Source organism: Muntiacus reevesi, chromosome 15, assembly GCF_963930625.1.
Source record: "Muntiacus reevesi chromosome 15, mMunRee1.1, whole genome shotgun sequence".
In the NCBI taxonomy this organism is placed as follows: Eukaryota; Metazoa; Chordata; class Mammalia; order Artiodactyla; family Cervidae; genus Muntiacus; species Muntiacus reevesi.
This window is the reverse complement of record NC_089263.1, coordinates 4678713-4693459: the sequence shown is the minus strand read 5'-3', so window position 1 is coordinate 4693459 and position 14747 is coordinate 4678713. Positions and strand designations below refer to the sequence as shown.

Sequence of the window (14747 nt, the reverse complement as noted above, 5' to 3'; positions counted from 1 at the left end):
ACAGAACTGAACTGAGTATTTTTGATTCCTCCCATTATGGATTCACAGTATATGTGGTCAAAGCCTCTCTTCTTATGGAACTACTGGGGCACGTCAGAGTTGCCGGCCCGTCATTTGTGGCCTGGGGATTGTAAGCAGGGACCCAAGAAACAGCAGTCTGAAGTGTTACCTACAGAGCAGTCGCGCTATCTGGGACCTTTTCCCAAATGGAACTCCAGACTGCCGTCACAGAACTTCCCATTGAACCTGAACCTTTTGCATCTCCTGCATTGGCAGGCAGTTTCTTTACCAGTAGCACCACCCGGGAAGGCGTGTTTAACTCCAGATATCAGCAAATTCAGTTTCCTGATGTATGTAATATTGCTCTCCTCTGCTATTTCTCTTTTTCCCTTTTAATGTGTATTGAAAATAGACTAGATAATTCTCTAATAAATATTTGTATTGTTAATTTGTATACAATGAGGATATATATATATATATATATAAAACCAAGTAATATAATTTGTTAACAAATCTGAACCTGAGACAAAAGTGAAAACTTTTGGCTAAACAATGATGCTGTTTCAAAAAAAATAGGATATGAGACACTTATAAGGTCAAGTTTTCTAGAAGTAGCATTAAAAAACTAAACAAAAACAGGCAAACTTTTCTTAATTCTTAATTCTTAATTTTTAAAATTATAATAGTATTATAACACATTTACAGAAGACTTGAAAAATGCAGAACCAAGTTACATGTAGTTCTACTATGTATTACAATTTTTTAAGTAGATAAATTAAGATTTTTAGTTGGAATTTCAAAATCAAACCCTCAAAAGTTAATAGAATAACTGGACATAAAAGTAGAAGAATATAGTAGACCTGAAAAGCACTGTGAATCAATTCAACATTATTAAGATTTATACAATTTTCACACAACGCAGGGTACAAGTTCTAATCAAGTTGCCATAGACCATAAACCAGGAGACACACAAATGTAATCCAGGGACGTAAAAAAAAGGAAAAACTTTCATGGTCAAAGGTATTGAAATCATACAGAGTCTGTTCTCTTATCACTGCACACTTATGTTAGAAACCAATATCAAAAGATATTTGAAAATAACCCACATATTTTCAAGTGTAATGTGACAGTTACCAAGAGACTTAGCCATTGACAACTTCAAGAAGGTTAAAAGACAGAAAACACAGAAGGTGATTGCAGAGAAGAAAGAATTTAAATGAGAAACTAATATCAAAATGAGAAATTAACATCAAGAATACTTTAAAAACTCCATGTATTTGGAAAATAAATGTCCACTTTTAGATGATGGGTGTATCTAAGAAACCATAACAAAGAAAATTAGAAAATATTTATAACAGATTAAAAATGAAAGGAGAATTTTTCAGAACTTGTTGCATACAACTGAAACAGCTCAATGCAACTAAATACAATGTGGAATCTGGAAAACACCTAATGAACAGTGGAGGGTCTCCTGTGGAGGTGTGGGTTGGCAGTGGCTTGCCGCAGGGACAGATGCATTGGCAGCCGCAGTTCTGGGAGGTGCCCCTTGGCAAGCGAGCCCTCTTGGAAGTGGTTATTAACCCTGCCATAGAGCCTGTAGACTCCAGGGTTGAGTCACCTCAGGCCAAACAGCTAATAGGGAGGGAGCCCCACCCATCAGCAGATTACAGTGTTACTGAGCATGACCCTGCCCACCAGGACAAGACCCAGTTTTTTTCCCATACAAGCCCCTCCCAACAGGATTATCTCCCAGATAAAAGAACAAGATAAAACCCCAGAAAAACAACTAAATGAAGTGGAGATAGGCAACATTCTAGAAAAAGAATTCAAAATAATAATAGCACAGATGATTTCAGTTCAGTCGCTCAGTCGTGTCTGACTCTTTTCGACCCCATGGACTTCAGCATGCCAGGCATCCCTGTCCATCACCAGCTCCTGGAGCTTGCTCAAACTCATGTCCATCGAGTTGGTGATGCCATCCAACCATCTCATCCTCTGTCGTCTCCTGCTCTTCCTGCCTTCAATCTTTCCCAGCATCAGGGTCTTTTCCAGTGTCAGCTTTTCACATCAGGTGGCCAAAATATTGGCGTTTCAGCCTCAGCATCAGTCCTTCCAATGAATATTCAGGACTGATTTCCTTTAGGATGGACTGGTTGGATCTCCTTGAAGTCTAAGGGACTCTCAAGGTCTTCTCCAACACCACAGTTCAAAAGCATCAATTCTTCAGTACTCAGCTTTTTTTATAGTCCAACTCTCACATCCATACATGACTACTGGAAAAACCGTAGCCTTGACTAGAAGGACCTTTGTTGGCAAAGTAATGTCTTTGCTTTTTAATATGCTATCTAGGTTGGTCATAGCTTTTCTTTCAAGGAGCAAGCATCTTTTAATTTCATAGCTGCAATCACCATCTGCAGTGATTTTTGGAGTCCCCCCCAAATAAAGTCTGTCACTGTTTCCTTTGTTTCCCCATCTATTTGCCATGAAGTAAAGGGACCTGATGCCATGATCTTAGTTTTCTGAATGTTAAGTTTTAAGCCAACTTTTTCACTCTCCTCTTTCATTTTCATCAAGAGGCTCTTTAGTTCTTCTTCACTTTCTGCCGTAAGGGTGGTGTCATCTGTGTATCTGCGTTTATTGATATTTCTCCTGGCAATCTTGATTCCAGCTTGTGCTTCATCCAGCCCAGCATTTCACATGATATACTCTGCATATAAGTTAAATAAGCAGAGTGACAATATAGAACTTTGCTTGATGTACTCCTTTTCCTATTTGGAACCAGTCTGTTGTTCCATGTCCAGTTCTAACTGTTGCTTCTTGACCTGCATACAGATTTCTCAGGAGGGCAGTCAGGTGGTCTGGTATTCCCATGTTTTTAAGAATTTTCCACAGTTTGTTAGGATCTACACAGTCAAAGGCTTTGGTGTAGTCAATAAAGCAGAAGTAGATGTTTTTCTGGAACTCTCGCTTTTTCAATAATCCAACAGATGTTGGCAATTTGATCCAGTTGATTTAGGATCTTGGAAAAAGAATGGAGGAGATGCAAGAAATGTTTAACAAAGACCTAGAAGAACTAAAGAACAAACAGAGATGAACAATACACTAGAAGGATTCAACAGCAGAATTACAGGTAGAATGGATAAGGCGACCTGGAAGAGAGAGTGGTGGACATTACTGCTGTAAAACAAAATATAGAAAAAAGAATGAAAAAAATGAAGACAACCTAAGAATGTTCTGGGAAAACATTAAAGGCACCAACATTCGCTTTATAGGGGTCCCAGAAGGAGAAGAGAGAGAAAAAGGACCTGAGAAAGTATTTGAAGAGGTAAGAGCGAAAAACTTCCCTAACATGGGAAAAGAAATAGTCAACCAAGTCCAGGAAGCACAGAGTTCCAGGCAGGATAAACCCAAGGACGAACACACTAAGACACATAGTAATCAAACTGACAAAAATTAAAGACAAAGATAAAACATTAAAAGCAACAAGGGAAAAATGACAAATAATATACAAGGGAATTCTCATCAGGTTATCAGCTAATTTCTCAACAGAAACTCTGCAAGCCAGAAATGAATGGCACAATACATTTAAAGTGATGAAAGGGAAGAACCTACAACCACGAATACTCTATCCAGCAACACCTCATTCAGATTTGACGTCAAAATCAGGTTGTACAGACAAGCAAAAGTTAAGAGAATTCAGCGCCACCAAACCAGCTTTACAATAAATGCTAAAGGAACTCCTCTAGGCAGGAAACACAAAATAAGGAAAATATCTACAAAGAGTAAACCCAAAGCAATTAAGAAAATGGTAATAGGATCATACATATCAAACTTAACTTAAATGTAAATAGATTAAATGCACCAACCAAAAGACATGGACTGGCTGGGTGGATGAAAACATGTGCGTATATGTATTTCCATGTACCACATCACTCTGCTTAATGCCTCAAATCGTAATTATTTTATACTGTTAGGTTAATCATGTTTCCATTATGGCTTGCAATTATAATTATCTTTTATTTTTTGTCTGACTATTAATTGTGAAAACTGATGAACATCTCTTGCTATTGTGATTATATAACTATTAATAGTATTCTAATACAATTCTGAAAATATAAAGAAATATCATGTTGTAAGAAAACAGGAAATTAACCTGTGATACAGTATTATTAACTAAACCACAGATATTAGTCAAACTTCACAAAACAGGTAAACTTTAATAGTCTGTTTTATTTAACTAGAATATATTAAAGATTATCATTTCAACATATAATCAATATAAAAATTATTGACAAGATTGTTGTTGTTTTTTCAGTCACTAAATCGTGTCTGACTCTTTGCAACCCCATGGACGGCAGCACACCAGGCTTCCATGTCCTTCATTATCTCTCAGAGTTTGCTCAAACTCATATCTCTTGGGTTGGTGATACTGTCTAAGTTATCTAACCATCTCATCCTCTGCTGCCTCCTTCTCCTTTTGCCTTCAATCTTTCTGGCATCAGGATCTTTTGCCATGAGTTGGCTCTTTGCATCAGGTGGCCAGAGTTTTGGAGCTTCAGCTACATCATCAGTCCTTCCAGTGATTATTCAGGACTGATTTCCTTTAGGATATGCTGGTTTGATCTCTTTGCAGTCCAAGAGACTCTCAAGAGTCTTCTCCAGCTCCACAAGTTACAAGCATCAATTCTTCAGCGCTCAGCCTTCTTTATGGTCCAACTCTCACATCCATACATGACAACTGGAAAAACCATAGCTTTGACTATATGGACCTTTGTCAGCAAAATATGTCTCTGCTTTTTAATACACTGTCTAGGTTTGTCATAGCTTTCCTTCTGAAGGACAATTGTGTTTTAATTTTCTTTGCTGCAGTAACTATCCACTGTGATTTTAGAACTCCAGAAAATACTGACAAGATAATTTACCGTTTTTGTAGTAGGTCTTTAAAATCACCTGGAAAAGAATCTGATGCTGGGAAAGACTGAAGGCAGGAGGAGATGGGGACAACAGAGGAAGAGATGGTTGGATTGCATCACCGACTTGATGGACATGAGTTTGAGCAAGCTCCGGGAGCTGGTGATGGACAGGGAAGCCCAGCATGCTGCTTAGGGTCGCAAAGAGTCAGACACGACTGAGCGACTGAAATCACATGTGATTTTACGTTTTCAGCACATCTCACTTTGCATGAGCCATGTTTCAAGCCTTAACAATCACACGTGACTGCTCCTGCCATCCTGGGCAGCATAGTCCCAGACTTGCCCATGGGCTTGGTGAACCTTTAGAGTCGATTCTCTTGGGAGTTCCCAGCAGCACTCTTCTTGCTGACATCTTGTCCCTGTTCTGTTTTGACCAGGGCCAGCTCCTGAGCATCTCTGCAGCCTATGGTGACCTGGAGACCGTCCGGTATCTTCTCACTGAGAGGTTGGTGGAGCTACCAACGGAGCCCACCGATGACAACCCCGCCGTGGTGGCAGCACAGTTTGGGCACACCGATGTCGTTCAGGAGCTACTCGAGTCTCTGCCAGGTAAAGAGTCTTTGCTTCCCTGGGGGCTCAGATGGTAAAGAATCCACCTGCAATGCAGGAGACTCGGGTTCGACCCCTGGGATGGGAAGATCCCCTGGAGAAGGAAATGGCCACCCGCTCGAGTACTCTTGCCTGGAAAATCCCATGGACAAAGGAGCCTGGCGGGCTACAGTTCATGGGGTCACAAAGAGTCAGACACGACTGAGCGACTTCACTCACTTTGTCCTGTAAGTCCCAGGGTGTGAGTTCTTCGCCCCCACTCAGGGACCTTCCTTTTGAAAAAATACTTATTTCCTTATTTGTTTGGCTTCATTGAGTCTTGGTTGCGGCATGAAGGATCCCCGTTGCTGCACGCAGGCTTTTATCCTGTTGTGAGGCTCAGCTGCCTCACAGCATGTGGGGTCTTAGTTCCCCAACCAGGGATTGAACCAGCATCATCTGCATTGGAAGGCGGATTCTTAACCACTGGACCACTAGGGAAGTCCCTCAGGGACCCTCTTTTCCTAGGAACCAGACAGACATTTGGGGGTGGGGGGCGCTGCACTCCAAGTTGTTTATGTCTTCACACTGTTTACCAGTCCAAATCCAGAAATCTGGGGGTATTCTTTAAAGCATTCTTTTAAGTTTAAAAGTATTCTTTTAGGTTTAAAGAAAAATTGTTGAGCAGGTACCAAGAATTCTCCTATACCACCCTCCACAGTTTCCCTATTATTGATGTTTTGTATGAGAATGGTACAGTTGTTGAAATTGATGAACAAACCAATATTGATATGTTATTACTAATGGAAGCTCATAGTTTGCCCTAGGGTTGTATATTCTATGACTGTTAACAAATGTGTAATGACACATATGTACCATTACTGTATCATGCAGAATAATTTCACTGCCCTCCTGTTCTACCTGTTCATCTCTTTCTCAGTTCCTGGCAACCACTGATCTCTTTACTGTCTTCATAGTTTTGCCTTTTCCAGAATGACATATAGTTGGATTCATATGGTATGTAGCCTTTTTGGATAGACTGCTTTCATTTAGCAGTATGCATTCAAGTTTCCTCCATGTCTTTTCATGACTTGAGAGCTCATACACACGCACACGCACACGCACACATACATACATATATTTTATCACTTAATAATATTACATTGTCTGGATGTTCCTTGTTATGTTGCTTTCTTAATAACAAGTAATTTTTTCTCTGGTAGACTCAGGCATCCTGGTCTCCTTTGATTTCCTGCAATGGCCTTGGATCTGTTACAGTTATTGCTACAGCTGTAGGCTGAGGCATTGTCTTAGCAGTGGTTGTTGCGAGTTAGGATTTTGCAAGGAATTGGGCCAGCTTCATGGATATGTGACAATGCAGTCACACAGGGCCCCATACTTAGAAGAGCCCCACACTTGGTTTGTGAGCATGCCTGCTAAGTCGCTTCAGTTGTGTTCAACTCTTTGCAGTCCTGTGGACTGTAGTTTGCCAGGCTCTCTGTCCGTGGGATTCTCCAGGCAAAAATACTGGAGTGGGTTGCCATGCCCTCTTCCAGGGGATCTTCCCAACCCAGGGATGAAACCCACATTTCTTAAGGTCTGCTGCATTGGCAGATATATTCTTTACCACTAGCGCCACCCGGGAATTACACCTGGGAATTACATATAGCACCCACTACACTTTGCAATTACCCTCTTGAAATTTGTAATACTTTTTAAACAAGGGACCCCATTTTAAGTTTTACATTGGATCCCACAAATTATGAAATGGCAGCCCACTCTAGGATCCTTGCCTGAAAAATCCCATGGACAGAGGAGCCTGATGGGCTTCAGGTCATAGGGTTACAATGGGTCAGACATGACTGAGCAACTAACACACACACACACCCCCACAGATAATGCAGTAGTACTGTTAAGGGCTTCCCTGATAGCTTGATTGGTAGAGAATTTGTCTGCAATGCAGGAGACCCCGGTTTGATTTCTGAGTCAGGAAGATCCACTGGAGAAGGGATAGGCTACCCACTCCAGTATTCTTGGGCTTCCCTTGTAGCTCAGCTGGTAAAGAATCTGCCTGCAATGCAGGAGACCTGGGTTCGATCCCTGGGTTGAGAAGATCCCCTAGAGAAGGGAAAGACTACCCATTCCAGTATTCTGGCCTGGAGAATTCCATGGGCTGTATAGTCCGGGGGGTTGCAAAGAGTCAGACACGACTGAATGACTTCCAGTTTTCACTTTTTTTCACTGTTAAGGGAGTGTCTGACTGTGTCCTTTGAGGTAGATTTGTGCTCAGATTTGGTTCCAAGCTGGCATGCCCCTCGTATACATGGAGGAAGAAGGAGTTTATGAACAGAAATCAGGGCAGTGTTAGGGCCCATAGACACAGATTGGATCAAGCAAGGTATAGGAAGGCAGAGAGGAGAGGAGCCCCTGAGGTGCCAGTGGCTGATTCTTTCTCCTCAGGAATCCCCAAGAATAGCTCTGTTCTTGCCCTAAAGATTCTATGCCAACTGACTCACTCATTGGACAGCTTACATTTATTGATCATTTGCCAAGTACTGGACACACTGCAGAACCTGAAAGACACAGAAGCTTTTTAAAAAGGTGGTCCCAGCCCTTTAGTAGCTTCTGGTCCAGCAGAGGAAATTGAGGCAGAAAAGACTAACAGTGTGGTGTAACCATGCAGAGGTTGAAATGTCTACACAGTCGTTTGCGACCACACATCAGGGAATGGTCTTGTCTGTGTGCAGGCTGGGGTCTTCAGAAGGAGTCAACATCTCAACTGGGCTTTGCAGACTGAGCGGGAGTTTACCTGGCGGACAAACAAGGGAAGAGCCTGGTTTGCCTGCTTCTGCAGAGCAGGGAGCTTGGCTCAACCTGAGTATGTTGGAGCTGAGCATGGTTTTCAGCGGCTCCCGGGGTGTCCTGTCTTTAATTCAGCTCGGGACAGAGCTAGTGGGACTGAAAGAGTTCAGGGCACTTGCTGAGCCCTATGGGGAGTGCAGAGATGGGCAGAACAGTGTCTGTCCTCTGGGAATTCCCAGCCTGTAGGGAGGGTGGCCCTTGTCAGGAGTAAGGTAAGATAAGAGGCAGCTGGAGGATAAGGGCGGGTCCAAGAAGAGGAGGGACGAGAGGTCCATGGTGGAGGGGGGGGGGTACATCACTGTGTAATTATGAACATCATCCAAAGGACATCATTATGTAATTCCTGGTCTTGCAGCTCAGCGGGCTGACGAGAAAGAGGAGGTGGAAAGATGGAGACCATAATGGGGCTTTTTGAGCTGGATTTGGGCCTCAAAGAATACACACAGGGGTTTGTATGATTAAGATAGTACCCTTTGGTTTTGGGTAAAGCAGAACTTAAGGCTTGACTTCGCCATTGACCAACTGTTGCACCTTTAGCAAGTTCCCAACTGTCCCTGAGCTTTGGTTTCCTCATATTAAAATGATGACTGTGAGATACAGGGCCTGCCTCCTGAGACTGACACACTCCGTCCTCAGCGGGAGTTAGCAGCATGACAACCGCACTTCTCACAGCTGGATATCTGGTCATAACTGAGTTAGGGGTAATTTGTTTTCTGCTCATGTACCTCCTCCTTTGAATTGTTCATTTTAGTCATCAATTGAGGGCAAAGAAGGGATATTTATTTAGCACCCGCTGCACCCCAGACCTGATGCCAGGTACCTTGTGTACTGGGTTTTAATTCTTGGCTTCTCTACCTCACCCCCATTTCCTGGTCAATTTCCTATGACACAGAGGGGCACTCTCTCCAGGCTCCAGAGAACTTTGGTTCCAGAGAACTCTCCACCTCTGCAAATGAGTGTTGTGATGCAGTTGGGAAGTGTCCATGTGGGGGATGAGATCATTTTTCCATGGCAGCTAGATCCAAAAGACCTTGCATTACTTTGAACTTGAAGATACTGTGACATTTCAGCCCATGCTGTCCCTGTTCATTCAGTGTGTTATTTCATCCTGGAATTACGTGGGCAGTTCTTTTAGGGAGCAGTTCTCTTAAGTTTTAGGCTGATCTGTTTCTTCATCAGAGTATTTTTAAACTTATGAAAGTGGTATATGTATATTACAGACAATTTGGGAAAGCAGAAAGGGTTATTACTCTAAGAACATAATGACATACCACAATGAGTTATATCAGGCACTTGACAGATGTTATGACAGTTTACTGAGTCAAGTACTTGATATACACGATGTCATGTAATCCTCACATTAAACTTGGAAGGCAGGGTGTTCCTTTTCCCATTTTACTTATGGGTAAACTGAGCCACAGAGAGGATAAGAAATTTGCCCCAGATGACACATTTTAATATTTTAATTATTTAATATTTTAATCCTAAGTCACCTGTCTCCAAAACCTGTGTCCCTGTGTATGATGCTGCTCCAGGGATGCGGTCAGGGCTGGGGATGAGGCAGAGTAAGGGCATCTCACCGTCCCACCACCCAGAGAGAATTCTGCAGCACTGAGGGTAGGTGGTTCTTCCTAGTCTTATGTCCACACATACATTTTTCATTGCAATTTCACTGATGTGCTGTTCTGAATGCTACTTTTCCCCAGCCGGTGTTATCTGATGGGCAGGCGGGTTTATAGTGATGTGGGGAAATGTCATATGCAGTTCAGAGGGGCTGTTCCGTAGACACTATCAACTGGACATAGCGACTTTCAGTTGGAAACAGGGCCATGGCTGGAAGGGACCTCAGAGCAGGAGCAGCTGCGCCTTCAGCCGCCCTCTCTCTGTCCTTTCATCCGTGCAGGTCCCTGCAGCCCCCAGCGGCTCTTGAACTGGATGCTGGCCTTGGCCTGCCAGCAGGGCCACCTGGCAGTAGTGAAGCTCCTGGTCCTGCGCCACGGGGCCGACCCTGAGAGCTACGCAGTCAGGAAGAACGAGTTCCCTGTCATCGTGCGCCTGCCGCTGTACGCGGCCATCAAGTCAGGTGGGTGCCAGTCTGTAGAGACGCGGACCCGCCCTTCACGCTCGCCTTCGGCCCTCCAGGGCCTGTGTGGGGTTTCCCAGCTCTGTTCTCGGCTTCTTCTTCAAAAGATCTGTGTCCTTCTTCCTCCCCACGACTCCCTCCTGTGAGGGGATTTCAGTGCCAGGGACCAGCCACGGCAAACGCGACTCCTCGGAGGCGCTGCAGAGGGCAGAGCCCTACAGAAGTGCTCTCACTGACGGGAACCTGTGGAGTCAGGGGAGGCGACAGAGACGTTCAGCAGCTCCATGCCCTTTTCATTTTCGTTTCACATGCGTGTCAGGCCTTTTGGACAGCCGTGACACACTCTGCATCCCAAATGCCCTGAGCGCTCTGCTTTCTGTCCTGTAGGGAATGAAGATATTGCCATATTCCTGATTCGGCATGGAGCATTTTTCTGCTCCTACATTTTACTGGACAGTCCTGACCCCAGCAAACATCTCCTCAGGAAGTATTTTGTTGAAGCAAGTGCTTTGCCCGGCAGTTGTCCGGAAAAAATGGTGAGTAGTCTTTGTCTGTGGATAGATGGATGAGGAAGAGGTGGATTATTTTTCAACCATGAGAAAGAAGGACATGGTTCCATTTGTAACAACATGGATGGACTTTGAGGACATTATGCTAAGTGAAAGAAGTCAGACAGAGAAAGATAAGTACAGTATGTTTTTACTTATAGGTGGAAACTAAAAAAGTCAAACCATGGAAACAGTAGATGGTTTGCCAAGGCCTGAGGGGTGGGGCAAATAGCTTGAGTGTTGGTCATTTCAGCCATATGATAAATAAGCCCGGGAGATCTATGTGTAGCACTGTGATTACAGCTAATAACACTGTGTTATATACATGAAAGTTTCTAAGAGAATAAATCTCAAATGTTCTCACCACAAAAAAAGAAGTAGTAATTAGGTGGCATGGTACAGGTGTTAGCTAAGGTTACAGTAGTAATCGTTTTACAATATATAAATGTATTATATCGACAGGTCATAACTTACACATTGTCATATGTCAATTATAGCTCAATAAAACTGGGAAAAAACACATGGGAATTAGTTCTAGTTAGTTTACCATTTTAATAACAAAAATAGGATTGCATTATTTACATTATCTTCAATTTGGCTTTTTAAATTGAGCACTCTGTCATTGACACCCCCTCGATCAGTCAGTGTAGCTGTATCTCATTCTTTTCGATATGTGCCTCAAATCTAGAGTGAATGTAGCTTAGTTGACTCAGCCCTTTTCCTGGTGGTGGACATTTGGATTATTTCTGGGTTTTGCCCTTGTGATATAGCCTGATTTCTAGGGTATTTCTTATGTAGATCAAAGTCCTGAAAGTGGACTGCTTTGGAATCACTTCCGCAAATGCTGTGGTGACTCGCTAGCGTGACATGGGGATTTCTATTCCCCACACGCTGGCCAGCACTGGATGTCTAGGGGCATTTTAATTTTCATCACTCTTATGGGTTAAAATGGAATCTTCTTGTTTTAATGTCCGTATTTCTTATCTTAGTAATGTTGAGCATCTTTGCATATCCTCATAAATTATTTGTGTCTCCCCTTATGTGAGTTGCCTGTTACAGTTTATTGGTTATTTTTCTCAAGGATTACTCACCTTTGCCTTATAATTTTGAAGAGTCTTATTGTATATTAGAGATTTTAAGCCTTTTTTGTTTATCACAGATATTACCAATATTTTTCCCAATCCATTATTTGTCTTTTGTCTGTTATCTTTTGAGATAACAAAGATATGTGAATATATAATCAAATATGTCTGTCTTTTCATTTATGGCATTTAGGTTATATAAGAAAGTCATTTTCCCCTCAATTTTATGTAAATATTCTCCTAGAATCTTTTATACTATTTTGACTCTTTTGTTTTTTACATTTTAGGCCTTAGTTTTCCTATTATTTCTTTGTGTATGTGGTTTCAGGGAGCAAATCTAACTTTCCTCTCTGCCAGGTGGATGATCAAATATTCCAGCACAATTTTTAAAGTAAACTTTGATTTTCCTTCTGGATTAAAATGTCACCATTGCCATTTCTTCCAATATATACTTATATACATTTTGGGATTCTCTGCACTGGTCCACTAACCTTTTAATCTATTTCTGTTCAAATACCATGCTGTTTTGATTACAGGCATTTTATTTAAACCTTACGACTGGTTAATGCAAGTTTTCTACTCCTTATTTGCTTTTTTCAAAAGTATCTTAACTGTTATCAGACATTTGTTTTTTCCATTTTGTGCATTTCCCATGGTAACTTTCATGGTGATTTGTGCTGCATTTAGGTTCTTTAATGGGATTTTATAGTTTTCCTGATAAAGGTTTCCTGAACATATTTTGTTTATTTAATATTGTTTTTGCCATTGTTTGAATGGAATGTATATCATTCTTTCCCATTTCCAACTTGCTGATATGAAGGAAAGCTCTTCTATTTATTTGTTTTACCCAATCCCCTTACCAACTTCTCTTATTAATTCTAATAGTTTTCAGAGAAGTTCCTCAAAACTTTTAGGTATATATCAAGTTATCTGCAAATTCAAAGCAGGTTTGTCTTGTCTTTTCTAATATTTATTTAACTTTATTTTGTGGCTTTTGTGTATTAGCAGAAATGTCAAAAGTTGAATCATCTGAAAAGAGCAGATATATCTCTCTTGTTCCTGATTTTAAAGGTCCTGGCATCAGCAGTTTATGGGTATTTTCTGTACATTTTGTTAAATAGACTATTGCTGTATTTAGGTAGTTTCCATGTATTCCTCTTTGCTTAGGGTTTTTATTAAGAAAAGTTGCTGAATTTTATTGAATCTATATTAGCAGCTGTGGATATACTCACATAGTTTTTCTACTTTAATTTGCTGTTCTAATGCATGATAGTAGGTGTTGACCTAATATTGAAATCTTGTAATAAATGTTAATTGGTGTTATTATCGATGGATTTGATCTATTGATATTTTATTTACAATGTTTGCTTCTATATTTATAGGTAATTGATCTATACTTTTCTATTTCTATTGTCTTTGAGATTTTGGTATAAAACAATGTTAGCCCTACAAAATGACTTGGGGAACTTCCCATTTTATTATAGTCTAGAGAAGTTTCATAGGAATCATTTATTACTAATGGTTACTTAGATAAAGCAGGTCTTTGTTTTCAGACATCTTTTGAAATCATTGGTCAGTTCAGGTTCTCTGCTTTTGCTTACATGCAGTTTAAGATGTTATATTTTGGTAGAAAATCATCTATTTCCTTTAGATTTTTGAATTTGCCATCACGGCATGCTACATTTACCTTTTTTGGTAATTGTTTTCTCCTATGTCTGTAGTTATATTTCCATTCATGGTATTGATTTATGATGTTGAACAGTTTTACTTTTTCTCTTTTAAATTTTATCAGACTAGTCAGGGTTTTATATATTCTAGAGGTCCTCAAGGAACCACTAGTTTTTATTTACTTTTCATGATTTATTTTGTTTGTTCCTTCATTCACTTTGGCTTTTCTCTGTACTGAAACCATCTTGATATCTTCTCTGAATATTTGGTTGATGGGGTTATGGTCAAGCACGGCTCCGGTAGGAGCTTCCTGGCTCTGCTCTAATCTGGGCTCCAGGACCTCCATCTGGTTCCTTACATCTCTGAGTCTTGGTTTCCTCATCTACTGATTATCTAGTTCTTCATATAGTTCTGAATGTTTTTGTTTCATGCTCCTGGTTTATGGCTTTATAACCCATTTGGACCTATTCATTATGTCAAATATCTGCCTTAACCCCATCAAAGCTTCTATCCTTAAAATTGGGTTTGTTGGCTCTACACATGGCCACACTTCTCTTTTTTCCTTTGCATCCACCTTTATAAGCTTTCCCAGCCTTTATATTCAGTTTTTTCTTTGTCTTAGGTGTATTTCTTATAAACAGCATTGTGTTTTCTTCACTTTAAATTATAATGATATTTTATTTTGCATAGTCACAGTATTTGACATTTCAAAAAAAGATATACCACTGATAAATTAAAAAGTGGATATACTTGTCAAAGTTACAGCAGACATAATGTTTAGCTGAGAATCACTTCAATAGCATAAGGCTCTAAAGGTGCCAGATAAACCAATACTTGTTTGGAATAAGATATGCAACTTTCTTAATGACAGGCTTACAGAAGTCCTGGTTCCATGTGGTCAAGGTTACAGTCATAAAACCTAAAGTTTTAGCACAATCGTGCTTCAGACTGAATTTTAAATAGTTATGATAGTTTACACAATATGTGATGGACTGCCTTCTGC

The 14747-nt window shown here is 40.9% G+C and overlaps 1 protein-coding gene across 2 annotated transcripts in view; it reads left to right on the top strand.

The window, feature by feature from the left end:
* The window catches only part of LRRK1 (leucine rich repeat kinase 1), a 132208-nt gene that overhangs the window by 45500 nt on the left and 71961 nt on the right, over positions 1 to 14747 (top strand). For both annotated transcript variants that reach the window (XM_065906482.1, XM_065906483.1), the window contains 3 exons: positions 5351 to 5522; positions 10267 to 10446; positions 10834 to 10982. In XM_065906482.1, the coding sequence (XP_065762554.1) occupies positions 5351 to 5522; positions 10267 to 10446; positions 10834 to 10982 (501 nt within the window). The remainder of the gene's footprint in view (positions 1 to 5350; positions 5523 to 10266; positions 10447 to 10833; positions 10983 to 14747) is intronic.